A 15,803-nucleotide genomic window follows, 5' to 3' on the forward strand; every position below is an offset into this window, starting at 1 on the left:
CTTCATGAGAGATGTTAAGATCCCGCCTTACACCACAACGCCTACGGATGTCTAGGCCGGAGGTGGGTTGGAATGTCTTATACCGTAAAACTATGTCAACAAAAAAAAAATTACAACGGGAGGCTCCGCAATGATAACTTTAAAAATAGTGAATCAATCCAAATACAGTTTCAGGGTATGAAACTAGAATTCATCGCCCACATCTTACTGAAAACTTCATTCGATTTGCTTCACGTGGTCAAAGAGAAATGAGGAATTTTGTTGAGCATGTCAGGAATCTCTTCCCTCCAAGTTCTGTCTATAAGCTAGTACGGAGTTAGCTCATGGGCGCATTGGTACGAATGACTTTTCTCTTTTCTCAGTCGGTTAGGGGCACTTAACTCGTTTTAGAGCGACATAATGCATAAGCTTTACATAACAATTTATGGGATTCACAATCCCGTTCAAACAAAGAATAGAGTTGCGTTGACCAGATGAGCAGAACGATCCGTCACTTTACAGTTGGGAAAGCATCCATTTCATTATTTTGCATTGAATGTATTGACAATCTCTTTCTTTTGATATTGCCAAATACCACTTTTGCTGTCAGGTGGATGTGCTGGCAAGCAGCATTTATAAGTATCTCATGAATAATCATTACATTACAGATGCTTATCCCAGCGAATTTAAAAACCATTATGCCTGTTGGTCCGAATTACCTTGTTTCTGCTCATGCGCAAAGTGGAATTACGAACTGGCTTATTGTGTTCACGCACAAGAGCATCCAAGTGATAAACTTGGAAGAATCAGACTCATGACATGCTTTATAACAATCCACATTTCCCTGTGACCGCTTAACCAAACTGAATGGAGTTTTCTGCAAAATAGAGCTAAGATGTTATATTTTAAGACCCTGAAGTAGCATTTAGACGGTTTAATCATATTGGGTGTTATCAATGCGAAAATCTTATTGTATTTTATTAGACATATACTGTCTAAAGCACCAACAGTAAGTGCAGATTACTTGGCACGCTATCTTTTGAAGAGAAACAATATTTTATTTTACACAAGATGATAGCATAAAGACAACTGATAATCATCCGTTCATGTGAAATCAAGCAGACCTTTTTCAAAACATTTCGAGAGGCATCTTGGTGAGTTACAGTCTGTTAAACATGTCAATATAATGTGAAAAACAAATTGACGGCCAACTGCAATAGGCCACCTGCAATACAGCCTCGCATTTTCCGACATATCACAACAACTCCACGTAAAATGATCAACACGTTCCATATATACTCGTGATGAAGATGGAGGGAAAATAATAGACAACATTGCAAGATTGGTTCATTTCTGCCAAGACAACAGATGGGAACTGATTCCACATAAAATACATAAACATGTATTTTGATTTTTCCATGTTCCCATATCATTACACACAATCATTATACACGTATACTTGATGTGGTGTTCAGCTCATTGTGTGCAGACTGAGCACGACCCGATAATTCAGAACCTGTGCCTGAGAAAGGATTGTAGCCTATCCCGCGAGTCAAAAAGAATCTTTCTTCTCAGCTCGTGCATCCGGTACTCTATGTGCAATGCACCCATCATGAGAGACAAGCTTGCCTTCACAAACTGTTAAGATATTGCCATTGGAAGAAAACTGTTTAGATATTGCCATTGGAAGACTGATGATCGCATACAGTGGCTGTGCACCTGGAGAACGCTGGTCTGACCTCAGGATGTCTATCCAGTCAAGGAGCTGTGTTTGAAGCTCCTTGATCCAGTTTAGTCGTGGTGGAGATCTGTGTGAAGATCTGTAAGCTCAGTTGCGTGCTTCACTGAAGACGCAGATGCTGCCCTGTCTTGAAAGAGATCGAGGGTATAGATCTAGACCAATTTCAGCAGGAGGTTATACTGAAACATCACTTGCTGGCAGAGAGTTTTAATCGCATCATTCAGGTGATATTACCCGCTGCCAGCATACCCTGATTCACACATTGGATGCAAACCGGATGGCGGCCATGTTGGAAACAAACAAAATTTCGGTATGGGGGCACAACTCTTGACCAGGCCCAATAGTGTTAAGGAGCATCGAGTATAAAGAAAACAATTAGAGCAAATAGTAGTTCCACTCCTATTTGGAAGTAAGGTACCAGCTTAAGATGTCATCAAAAGAAAAATGCCCCAAGTTGCCTGACTTAATGATCTAAACTTAACTGGATGACATAGCAAGTTGCAAGACACAGGATTGCTTCATGTGGAATGCATGTTAGGCCTCACAGTAGGCCTATGTTGTTTTCAAGATGGTCCATGACGTCACTGTGTGCTCCAGGACCATGAGTCATTCATTGGAACCACACAGCCCACGAGCTTGACACTGGCCAACACAGGCCCGCCAGCTCGAAACTATGGTAGCATTGCCCATGAGCTTGACACTTAGGCAAACCAGGCCCATAAGAGTCCGACACATCTGGGAGGGGGAGGGGGTCTACAAGACCTACACTGAATAGATTAAGCTCTCTGAAATACATATATTAATCTCGTACCGTGGGCCTTGTTTTCCTCGAGTATCGAGCTCGCGGACCGCACAGCTGGGCCTATTATGATATGCAATAACTATGTTATTTCATCCCAGATTTTGTTGAAACATGACAGCGTTGTCTTTTTATGTTTGATTTTACTCCATTTTACTCGGACATATCTATAGAGTGGCATTTCAGTGTAGGCTCCTATATGGAAATTGCGCTATCAGCCAAACTGAGATTTAGACTGGAATAAGGTCGAAACAGTGACAAACAATCATACCTGAACGGGATGTAGTTTGGTCTCCACACTTCCAATCCCTTCCACGGTGGTGACGGCAACACCGTGGACAGAACACACTGGAACGAGACATGCATTCACCGCTCTGTGTCTATACAGAACAAAAACGAAATGGTCTCTTTCATTTATGAGTTAATCATTGCAAATCATCAAGCGCAACTATAGACCTACACCTGTACGTAGGAATTGGACGAGATTGTTTGATGGGCCAAATCGTATAAATGAGGGTGATTGGGTTCAAGGCGTCAATATCAAAAGGGTGGGTAGCGTCGCGTTGACTGCAACCCTACCATTTTGTCCAAAGCCCCCTGGTTTTGCTGCAACGATTTATACACTGCCACATACGGGGCCTTATTCCTCATGTAGGCCTACATGTTTTCAGAGAGTAGGCTTACTACCTACCAACAGTGCGTGCCCCTATATGTGGGATATGTTCGTATGTGTGCGTGTTTGTGTGTGTCCATGTCGGTGTTCATTGTATATTGCTTATAAGAAAAAAAAGAAAAATAAAAGATTGACATAAACAAAAAAATTCACGTTCAAGTTCAAGTTCAAGTTCAAACTTATTTTCGTGTTTCCACAGTAACAAACATCTCACTAGCTTTCTTTAGTGACAGAAATAATGCATGTGAAATTAACAGAGTATATAAACAACAGTAATAAGCCATGATTGGAAAGTGATCACTCACATCTGGAAGAATTCTAAAAGAATCGGGAAGAGGTAAAACATTGCAAAACAAGTTGTCAATTAGACTAGCAAAGTACGTGTGTCTTTCTGTGTTTGACTTCATATAGTTACTTTCAGTGCATTTTTAAGTAGGCCCCTAAAGAGGAAACAGAAATCCCTCAATGGGTACAGTTTTATTATAAAACTAACGTAGTTCATATAACTTTAAGTAACTTGCAATAATAAATCGTAATGAAAAACGGATTTTCTTCTTTTTCTACTGCATCACTGATCATGTTCTTTTTCTTTCGTCATATCCTTCTATTCTTCCTTCGCTTCCTTTCTTCTTTCCCTGTATAATTTTAGATGTTATAATATTGTTCAAATTGATGAAATTCTTGCGTCTAGTCGTTTTCATTGCAACTGATTGACAAATTGCCCCTACAGCGACGTAAACAAGCACTGAATAATGATCAGTGTTTTAGTAGCCATGGCAAAAGAGCAGGATTCGAACCTGGTGATCATCCAGGAAGTGGTAGGTTTGAATCTTGCTCGAGTATGTATGCCGTGTATGCTATTACGGAACGGAGGGAAATACTGGTGGCCAAACAACATGTCACACATTCTGACAACAAAAACAAATCACCGCCACCAGTGATATCAAACTTACAGCAACAAAACTTTATTCTTCCCTCGCCTCAAACGGCGTAGTCCCAGTCTCGATCCATCTGCTTTTCCCCAGCACAGACCGAACAGGACACACCCACTTTGTACAAATGCATATTCATGACAATGTTCATGATTTCTTAGTCATTACTAACACATGGATCAACTCGGTGCTTATTTACGTCGATGTATAGGGCAATTTGTCAATCAGATTCAGATATGATTGCTGTTGTGGTAGATATCAACAAGAAAAACATTTGAGAGTCGGCACGCTCCCAACATAACCTTGCTACAAAACCGATGGACTAATGTACGTGAGGGTTTCAATTTACGCGACGCAACGCGATACACTAACCACCTTTTTCGGTACAAGCCGGTGCTTAGTGAAACTCGAAAAACAGGCGATTAAATCCCCCTTTTCGGTTCTCACAGAAATATAGTTATGATGCATTCCATGTTTTGAATATGTGTGTACGTCAAAAGCAATAATAATGACACAGTTTTTCTGTGTTGTTTCTTTTCTATGTTACAGCAGAAAAAAAAGACTGTAAATAAATGTAGAGACAGGGAGAGAGAATGTGTTTGCATGACCATGTATGTGCGTTTCTGTCAGCGGTTATCTAGACATTGTATATATATCATAATAGATTGAAAATTGAGCTTCTTACCTGATATTACCCGGCGACGAGCTGTCACAAGACGAAATCATGACCGTACATGATCCGCATCCTCCTTCTGCGCACCCTAGTTTGCTACCTTTCAGACCGACTATCAGATGTGTGTAATTTTTTCGTCATGGAACATAAGAAGTCTCTCTCTCTCTCTCTCAAAAAAAAAAAAAAAAACCGTGAAATTTACATATACTAGTAAATGGGACACAATCGTGTAAGAACACAATGTTTAAGACGCAACGCAGACAGAAAAACGTTCAGGCACATACACCTAATTAATACTTTAGAATGGATGACTTGAAAGAAATAGAGACTTGAAAGTAAAAGGAGTCACTTGGAGCAAGAACATCGTGCTGCTGACGCCATTTAAACATTATTATTATCATACAATGCAGAAGGACTTGATTTTATCTCCCAAATGTTGGCCTCGTCCGGGAGCCAGTGAGGTCAGCCTGGCTGAAAAGGTTACCAATATTCATGTACATAACAATTTTGTATTCATGCTTGCTCCTTGAGAATGAAATCTAAAGTCTGTCTCATCACTGGTGATGGGTGGGTGTGGCTGGGAGGACCATGAAAAGGTTACGCCTTTTGACAAGGCTTCGTTTGCTGAGGAATGAGACGAACTCGTCACATCGAGCGTTCGCAGTTACTAAGTGGTGCATTTTCCAAGCCTTACAGGCACAAGTCCTTGGTCAAATGGATAGGCTGCATTAAAGAGGAAATCCAGTCCAAATATAAGTTAGTCCGGTAAAAAAAAAGTAAAATCTTACGAGTTCAAAGCTAAACATTTGACTGAGATGGGATGAAAAATAAAGAAGTTATAACATTTTGAAGTTTTGCTAATTTCTGCAAAACACTTCTTGTACAGTGGATATGAATATTCAAATAATTGAGCTAACCATTGATCGTGTACAAATGAATGACGAAAATTCAATGTTTCTGCAACTGAAGTCTGAAACATAATATTGTTTTTCTTTGAATAACTTCAGAATAGTGATCAGTTAGATATATAAGGATTTTAGTCTCGGGCATAATTGCGTTCGAATGAAAAGCTTGAAATTTCAGAATTTTATGTACTTTATTCTATTTCATTTACTGTATTTTATAGATGGTAAGTTGTGAGAGAATGACATGCCCACTTTCCATTTGCATATTCATATTGACTGTTCAAGAGCGGTTCCCCCCCCCAAAAAAAAAAAATAACAAAATTTCAAAATGTCATAGCTTCCTTATTTTTCATCCGATTTTGATCAAATTCATGCCAATGAACTCGTAATATTTTACTCTTTCTTCTCAGAGCAACTTATATTTGGAATGGATTTCCCCTTTAAGATAGCCTAGATGGCCAAAAAATAAAATACATTGTAAAATGTTTCTGTGATATTGATGTGACTAACAAAAGACATGGCGAGGGAACACGCAAGTTATGCCGAGTCGAGGGGAAGGTGCGTTCCAATGTCTTTTGTTAAACATATCAGTACTTTAGCAATGATCGACAGATGAGGTCACAACAAGAATGCTGATGTGGAAGGATTTTTTTTTTATTGTGGGCGATCCAAGTAATATGAAGAAAAATGAAAAAAAAAATGTTAGAAATATATGAAATGTTTCTAGATATTCGTTTGACCGCAAACGTGATGTTGAGGGTATCATAAATCAACACAAATCAACATGCATTTGTATTTCAGGGAACCGTTGGTATATCAGACACCATATGCCTCTCCCCCACCCCCCCCCCCCCCCCACCACCACCACAACCATGATCATCATCATCGAGTTAAAAAACCTGAAAATCACGACATCGTTCCTAAACCTCCCAAGCAAAGCGATGATAACGACTTCTGGATTTTAAAAGGGTGGGCGTACCCATCAACCCCACCCCTCCCCCTCTACAATTCACCTTAATTTGTATAGGTGTTTCGTAGATGCTTTCTTGTCCGAGCCTTATGATCCTTTCAGTTCAAAGGCCCTCTATTTGTTTTATTTTGGTTTTTCTTTACGGTATGTCATTTACATAATATCTATAAAAAAAAAGAAAATGTGGTTGGAAGAAACTCACAAACGCTTTCAATATGTATCTCATGCATGTTTGGCCGTTTTGTGTGTGTGTTTGTGTGTGTGTGTGTGTGTGTGTGTGTGTTACACTATTTGTTGTGTACAGACACTCAGATTGAGTCTAGATAGTCCGTGGGCCAGGCCAGATATTGGTACCACCTGAGGTGGCAAAACCTTTTTGGTGTCATTTTGTTTGATATGCTTATCAAGCTATGATAGCATTTCCAAATGAGTAGCTTAGTCATAATAAATGAATTTTTAACCAATTTGGTCTCGTTGTTATATCCCTATACTTCTGACTCGAAACTAACCGCTATACAAAGAAGAGCACTGTCTTCTGTATGTTCACAGGTGTTCTGTTGTAAACGCGATGCGCTTAGTCTTTATTCAAGGCAGCGAAGGGAATATCCAAAGGTTATGATGTCCACAGCGCTTAGTCTTTATTCAAGACGACGAAGGGCATATCCAAAGCTTATGATACAGTGTATATCCTTTTATCTAAAAACAACAACAACAACAACAAAGCAATTCCTCGTGAATTTTATCGTATTTTTCAATTATTTATCATTTCCGGCGAAAACGCTACGGTGAAAACGCTAACACCACGCCAATGTCGCTTTATTTCCATCCAACAATAAAAGATAATGCAAAAACAATGTACCGGTACACTACAATACATTATAATGAATAATATTGTAAATGTACAGAGTGATTTTCGCTTAAAACTGATGTATTTGTTGAGAGGGTAGTATAAAAACAGTATAGATAATCCATTTTATGAGGAACTTTAGATATGATAACGGTACATTGGTCTAGATAAAGACTAAGCGCACCGCGTGACAGCTGTGGACATCATAACCCTTTGGATATTCCCTTCGCTGCCTTGAATAAAGACTAAGCGCACCGCGTTTACAACAGAACACCTGTGGACATACGGAAGACAGTGCTCTTCTTTGTACAGCGGTTAGTTTCGATTCAGAAGTATACAGATATAAAAACGAGACCAAATTGGTTAAAAAATCATTTATTATGACTAAGCTACTCATTTGGAAATGCTATCATAGCTTGATAAGCATATCTATGCCCGACAAACAAAATGACACCAAAAAGGTTTTGCCACCTCAGGTGGTACCAACAACCCATTTTTCGGGTCGTGGCCCATGGACTAAGACACACCCCCCCCCCCCTCCTCAAAGAGACATGCTATTGACATCGGCAAGTTCGCTTAATTTGTATTCACTGTGTGCCATCAGCCTTGGTGTATTCATTCCTTTGATTCGCATTCGGACACTGCATTCCAGCTCTATTAAGATGATAGTTGTATATATGCATAAAAGTATCTGTGTGGGTACAATGTGGCTGTATAGAGGAGTCTGCATCGTTGCACATCATGTCTAGTATATAATAAATCTATTGTGCCGTCAAACGTAAGGAGTGGATCTCTTTCCAATTTGTGCAACTTTATGCGTAGGTTCATTTTGTCGTAGAATTGAATGTTTAGCATGCCACTGGCTTTATTTGGTGTACCAATCTCCAAGCCGCTTTTTCATAGATTTTCGGCATAGAGACCTAAGAAGAGGTTCTTGATTTTAACAATTTTAAGCTGTATTACAGAGGAATTACTGAAATCCTGTACCGAACTTTCTTTAATATGACTTGTTATGGAATAAATCCTTTCAGTTTCTCCTCATATTTCTTCTTGTTATCAATATCTCAGGACTGATAAAAAAAGGAATATTAGTATCGTATAAAAATCAACATTTATCCATCTTGCGCACCCTTGTGCATAATTTTGTTCGCCAAGTTACCGGAATGTGAAATCTTTCGGATTATGTATTGGTTAATGCATGTTTCTCTTCATAATTTTCCAGTTGAAGAAAAACAACAAAAAACACCCATCTTTTTTAAAAAGATTTTTGTTCGCATGTCCTGTTCTCTTTATACACACTAAATAACTGCTGCTAAAAATAACGAAAGTGACTGCGAACCAGCGAACCATACAGAGAAAAGGAGTCTGGTAATGGTCAGTTCCCTCAATGATTATCATAGATGCTCATTCTTCAAACGGTTTCATAAAGGCCCAGTCACATATACATGCGGATCACCCCGGATCTGATCCGGGATGATCCGGGAAGAGACCAGTGTAGACGCCATGGGAATCAGTGGAGGTCCCTGGAGGTCCTTGTAGGTCCGTTGACGTCCGGGAGGCCAACACAGCAGTTTTTGGAGGTCAAAAACATGCAGCGTCATCCGTGGACTGCCATGTTGGCAGAGCAATCCGGGATGGTCCGTGATGTGGCTGCCGTGTGGTTGCCGTACATGTCCGTGTGGCTGACTGGAACGGTCGTGTAGGTGCCGTGAGTATCCTTGGCAGTTTGTGACGGTTTTTGTCACATCAAGGACCGTCACGGATCATCAAGGCAGCTACACGGACCTACAAGGCAACCACATGACAACTACAAGGGCCATCGCGTTTATGTAAACACGGTATTATCAGGGATCTCACCTCCCCGGTATTATACAGGGATGAACACGGATCTTCACGGTCCCTACGTGACGAGAACGACAAAAAGATTGATGAAAATCCAAATCAGCTCGATTTTTATGGCAGATTTTCGTCTGCCGTGTTGGTCCGTGTATAGCTGCCGCGTTGGTCCATGTAGACGCCGTGCTCTGCCGGCATGGACCGTATAGTTGCCGTGGTCCGTGGAAGTCGGTGTACGCGCCGTCATCTGTGTAGCTGCCGTGTCGATGCCGTGTGTGCAGTCATCAACGCTCGTCGACGCAAGGAGGTTTAAGAGATGTACTTCCAACTGGCTGTAATTATTCAAACAGCTGCCATTTTTTCTATTAATGCACAAAATAATTCCACAGGTGCTCTTGTGCCTTTGATGACCGGGGTTCCATGCCACCGTCTTTTGGAGCAATCTGAAGATTCATTAACTCTAACTTAATATCGGCTATATTCTGCTTGTTTGTTTTTTTCTTTTTTTTTGTTAATTAGAATGAATGTTTACTTAATGATAAAGCATATACTAGTAAAACAAAAGTAAATCCCGTCCAGAATTATGTGCAAAACTGCAAACCTGAGCTGTATGTCGTGAAAATATTTGAAACTGTACCCTCACTGCAAAGCCGATTTTATCATCTTTCCGATCACTTCCGACAAATGAAACTGAAATGGTATAATTTTCAAATATAGCTCTTTATTTATTCTTATGTTAGATTAGTGTAAAGTCATGTAAATTCGAGTAATTTTGATTTTTAATTCATCAATTTTCGAACAAATTTTATTCGCACATCCCCGTATCGCTTAATTTTTGTAAGAAGGGACAGCGAAAAGTAATTACCATCATAAAGACATATTTTCCTTTGAGAGTGACTAGTCATGATGCAATGACACATGGATGAATTATCTTCCTATTTGTGGGGCAGATCCAGTTTAGCACATACATTGTACTTCCAATATTTCCGAGAGGCGGCATGAAACATGGGATCAAAGGGAATGAGACTATCATTACTCCATTTCTCAAACCTCCTTGGTTGACGCTCCATCCGGGGCAAAACTATCCCGGAACTCCCAAGATAATCGCCGACATGATAATGGGATCGTCGTGTAGATCCTTGAGGATCGGTGTTTAAAGACCCTATATGACTCGGGCTAGACTGTTTCTGTAATTTATTACAATTTATATATGTTCATTTCCTCCAGCCTCTAGTATTTTCATTCACTTCCTCCCTCCCGTCAAGTTCCATAGGCAAGAATTCGCTCAGTTGTTGCTAGGTTGGGTAAGCCTCCGGCAAGCTTTGTGGTTGTTAAGGGCAGCTTTTGTGAACAAAGCATGCAGAACACCTGAAAACATTTCAGAACCGGTCTATTGCCTATTTGTTGTGGTAATAAGGAGTTTTCGCAAGCACGACGCGGCCGGGAGTTGAGCATGCCGTGTGCAAAATTTGCTTCTGCGCACGAGCAAATCCGAGAAACGTCCCGTCCTGGGGAAAACGAGTACGGTACTCGGCCAAAATAGCGTTCGGTCCCGATGCCGGGGCAGGAGTGAGCCAGCCAGCCGGCCAGCCAATCAGCGAACTTGTCCCCACGCCTCCGTCCTGTACAGGAAAGCGAAACTGCTTAGATATGGGGACGTGAGTCCGAGTACGGGGACTGTGCTTCCGCGTATTCTCGGTCTTCCCGTTGTGTAGTGAAAACTCCCTAGATGGGGGAAGGGGAGGGTAGGACTATCCTACAGCCTATCTCCACCACTTGTAACGTCTGGTAGGGAATGCTTATTCAAACAAAGTTTGAATAAGCTACCCTGTTAAAAGAAAACTGAATGAATAAATAAACAAATAAATAAATAAATAAATAAATAAATAAATAAATAAATAAATAAATAAAATACCAAGAACAAATTCCAGTAGGTTTCTTGAGGTTTCTCATTTACAGGCTACAGCCTATAGCTGGACATTTTGGGTATTTATGGGCGTCTGGCGGCTATGTCTCTCCACTTAAAGGTCTGGCACCGTTTGGTCATTTTGCACTTTAGGGGGTATCTCACCGCGCTTGAAACTAGATTTTGCTAGTTGCAGAGACGTCTCCTGAAATTTATAGAGTCTCCGAGGAGTCGCAAGAACATGTTTGATTTTTCGCGAAGTCTCCGCGACGTCTCCGAGACGTCTCCATCAGTTGCGGAGACGTCGCGGAGACTAACTATATCCGCGACTGCTGAGACGTCTCCGCGATGTCTCCGCGATGTGTCAGAGATGTCTCAGAGACGTCGCCGAGACCTGCTGGAGACCAGAAAAACTGGTGAGGGGTCGCGGAACGTCTCCGCGACTCTATTTGACGCTGTCTGACCTACTTTAGAAACCACGTGACCCATCTGCGTGCTGACATCCTCCCCAGATCAAGTCAGGTGTTTCTGCAACGGCTACATCATATTTTTATGTTGGAGACGTCTCCGCGACTGCTGCGACTGCTGCGTTGGAGACGTTGCGGAGACGTCTCCGTTGGTGAGATACAGCCTTTTGAATCAAAGAACAGAATGTAGTGGGTTTCACGAGGTTACCGGTATTTATTTCAGCTATGCTAGCCCACAGGTTAAAGCCGGAATATTTGAGTCTTTAAAGGTAACACAAACCCAAAGTGTGGATTGAGTGAAAGCAACAACATTAGTAGAACACATCAGTGAAAGTTTGAGGAAAATCGGACAATCGATGCAAAAGTTATGAATCTTTAAAGTTTTGGTGTTGGAATCGCTGGATGAGGAGACTACTCTAGAGGATATAACGTATGTGTGGACAACAATATAAATAAAATAATGTTCACGTAATACGGTGCCAGCTCAGTGAAGTTGTCCCATCTACCTAGTGTACCTATATACACAATATAGTGCGTTTATCTCCAGGCATGAACCTGCACTTTTAAGGGAAGAAGAAGAAAATCGAAGAAGAAGAGAAGAAGAAGAATAAGGCCCATGAACAAATGAGCAAACACTTGGCAAAAAAGGCCCACGGGTTCGACAAAGGCCAAAAAGGCCTATTTTTTTTTTGAGGGGGGGGGGGGGGTTAGTGTCGAGCTAGTGGGCGTTATTTGTCTAGTATTGACCTCATATGCCTTATTTACCTATTGTCTAGATATTGACCGTATAGTTCGTGGACCTATTTTAGTTGATGTCGGGCTCGTGGGCTTTATTGTTCACTTATAGCTTGTGGGCTGTATGACTAATGGGTGTCGAACTTGTGACGTGCACCCGTATAAATAATCTTTTCAAGTTATTGAGAAAAAATTGTTTCTAAATTCATCCTCCCTGCCCATCTTAAGTGTAGGCCTACTTTGGTGCGACTTCAGCAACGAATTCATTCTGCTGTGCGTGCACTGCACCATTGTTTAATGACAAATTTAAACACTTCCATGAGGAAAGATACAGCAATGTCGGGTACGCTGTGTTTTAAGAGATGATACGAGATACCATCAGTACTTATTTTTGCCTCTAGATTATGAACAACAATATCAGCAATTTCAAATTTTAGTATAGGCATAAAAAACAGCGATTGATCATTGCCACGGGTTAGCTATCCGCGAGGTCCGATATCAACAAATTATGAATTAAACGCTTCAGGTGTCTCATTGCTAAGCCACGATGCCTTGTCAAAAGGTGTACCGTTTTCTCTTTTTTTTAAACATGACGACTACCCCCAACATTTAAAAAGTGTGGCAATGGTGTCGCATTGAATTTTAGGCTACGCCTGATAATACTCCACAGGTTTTACGAGGTTGCTTTTTTACCTCTATAGGCTAACCCAATTTGTTTTGTTTGTTTGTTTGTTTGTTTGTCTGTTTGTTTGTTTGTTTGTTGTTGTGATGGTGGTTTTTTCGGGGGGGGGGGGGCTTTTCATGGCCCTCGCGGCCACATCCATCACCAATAGATAATCAGACTTTCGTTTTTATTCTAAGGGGAATGAATGCAAAATTATTATGTACTTCAAACTTGGTAAACTTTTCAGCTAGGCTGACCCCCGCTGGCTCCCGAAATATTATGGTAGATACATGTACCAATCAGGCGATAATAACGCACACTGTTTGTTCGAAAGCAACATGTTTGATATTAAAACAGAACAAAAGCAAACACCAAAATATATAAGGATACGGCGATTTCGCAGGAAAGTAAGAAGATTCATCTCTGGATCTGGAGTCTTCTCAACTACCTGTAAGGACAGAATTTGATTTATGTAATGTGCAGACAGATAATTGAGAAAGCAATGACAATGACTTTTAAAATTGAAGAAAAGATACGAATGTATGCAAAGAAAATTGTTCACAGAATTTATCGATATCGATGCAGTACACTTCTCCAACATGAAAGAACTCAATGCAATTCGTATCTTCATTTCATTTTTTCATATCATTCTATTTCATTTCAAGTTCCAGCAGTACAAATCATTTACATGCACATAATAACACAATATCAATATACAATGTCGTAACGAAGAAAAATGATATGAATCAACAATAGTGCGCATCACATTCTTTTGATACTGAATTAAAATTTATATTGATGGAAATGGATCGAGGAGACATGATGAAAAGACAAGCTTTTATTTTGCTGTCTCCTCGTGGACAATATAACTATAGTTACTGAACTGCACTACACTATGGAGGCAAATTGCCTAGATAAGGGAGGAATAGGAAACACGTATACACACATACCTACCTATACAAACAAACAAACAAACAAAAAACAAACAAACAAACAAACAAACAAACAAACAAACAAACAAACAAACATGACGAAGCTTTCTGGTAAAGAGAGAGAGAAATAAAAAGAAGGAATTTTAGCTCAGAAAGCAATAGAAAGAAACATAAGGAAGACAGGAAAGACAGGGAAAAGGTAGGAAGGAAGAGGAGTTCAAAGGTCAGTACCAACGCGAAGCACAAGATGAGGTGGCTCACCGAAATAGATAAAAGAAGTTCATAATTTTGGCAAGGAGGAAAAAAAGAACTCGAAGTGAGAGCACAATAAAGTCTCACTCATTCAGATTTTTATATAAGAATTTATGAAATTAAATCAATTTGAATGAATGAATTTATGCATTTATTGTTGTGTCCTTTGAGTTCGAGGTCAATCGAATACAAAATTGAAAACTGGCCGACATCCAACAATGCCCGCTGAAAAGTTGAAAACGAATATCTATGCATAATTTTGTGCCAGTATATGGCAACAAAGTTGCAATACCATTTAAAATAGACACAGAAGGGCTCTTTGTTGTTGTTTTCGAGACACAGATTTCAAGCTAATAACTGCGGAACCTAATTTTGCCTTCGGACTTCAAACACTTTTAAGGAAAAATATGATCGACGAACAGAAAGATAATGATTCATAAGGATAAATGTGAGCATTTCCACATATACCACCGACAGGAATATGTAGGCCTAATAAATAGGAACGAATATGAATAATTAATATGTAATAGATATGAACAAACATAATAATTATAATAATAATGATAATACACGATTGTACCAATATATATCTATCGGTTCACGACATCACGGCAGCAAAGTTACTAACCTGCTTTCCATTACAGAAGAACACAAGGTAATTCTTTGAGTCTGCCATGATCGGTTGTTAAAATGCATCCAGCACGCAACGGGAGCTGTCGATTTCACGGCGGGATCAAAGCATGCAAGCAGAATTTCATAAAATGTATCTGTAAAGTTATAGCCTGTCGGGTGCAAGAGCCTCATCGTTTCGTCACCATAAAATGAAGTGCGCAAAGTTCGGTTTGGTATACAATGCAGTGCGTGTGTCTAGCATGCACAATTCTATGAACTCTGACCATGGACCTAGCTAGGTCCATGCTCTGACGCACTCAAGGTTTATCGCTCGACTGAGGACAGAGTACAATGACGTCACTGGGGAGATACAAAAGTACGGAAATGCCAGGCAGACAAGGAGAAAACATAATAAATGAGATACGATGACAACCAACACAACTGTAACCTCTCTACTTTCTTTAAATTGTGATCGTTGTAAATATTACAGTGATGCATTTAAGAATAGGAACTATTCAAGCGTTATATACGTAAGTTTCTATTGAGACTGTGGACGCCTGTTACCGTATTTTATTGTGTCTTGTCTACGGATGGACTTTAAAGACAGCCAGTCCCTTTTGCATGCAAATTTTGGAAAAATTGGTGAGAACACTTGGGTTTTGAAGGAGAACACCAGTTCGAAACCTCCTGTAAATTTTGAACTCAAGAGGGTCTTTATTTGTCTAGTTAAATTGACCGTTAGGATTTGAATAATTTTTTCGTACTATTACGAAAAAAATGCAAATCTAAACTACTAGTTTAATTTTACAGATGGGGCCTCTGTGATGCACTTACTTGCACAATGTAGTTCATGTAAGTGGTGTGTTGTTATTTGCCATCG

At 40.1% G+C, this 15,803-nt stretch overlaps 2 protein-coding genes across 2 annotated transcripts in view; both read right to left on the reverse strand.

Moving 5' to 3' along the window:
* LOC139719491 (xanthine dehydrogenase-like) overlaps positions 1-9,120 on the reverse strand; it is a 26,100-nt gene extending 16,980 nt beyond the window's left edge. Inside the window, exons 1-3 of the mRNA XM_071630909.1 lie at positions 8,976-9,120; positions 4,810-4,909; positions 2,791-2,899 (exon numbers count right to left, since the gene is read on the reverse strand). Coding sequence (XP_071487010.1) covers positions 2,791-2,899; positions 4,810-4,909; positions 8,976-9,120 — 354 coding nt within the window. The remainder of the gene's footprint in view (positions 1-2,790; positions 2,900-4,809; positions 4,910-8,975) is intronic.
* Positions 1-15,803, reverse strand: part of LOC139719514 (xanthine dehydrogenase/oxidase-like) — a 94,080-nt gene that overhangs the window by 46,148 nt on the left and 32,129 nt on the right. The gene's annotated exons all lie outside the window — the stretch shown is intronic.

The sequence above is a fragment of the Diadema antillarum genome, unplaced genomic scaffold (genome assembly GCF_040938485.1).
Source record: "Diadema antillarum isolate AM-2024a unplaced genomic scaffold, OU_Dant_1.0 scf00000111, whole genome shotgun sequence".
Classification (NCBI taxonomy): Eukaryota; Metazoa; Echinodermata; class Echinoidea; order Diadematoida; family Diadematidae; genus Diadema; species Diadema antillarum.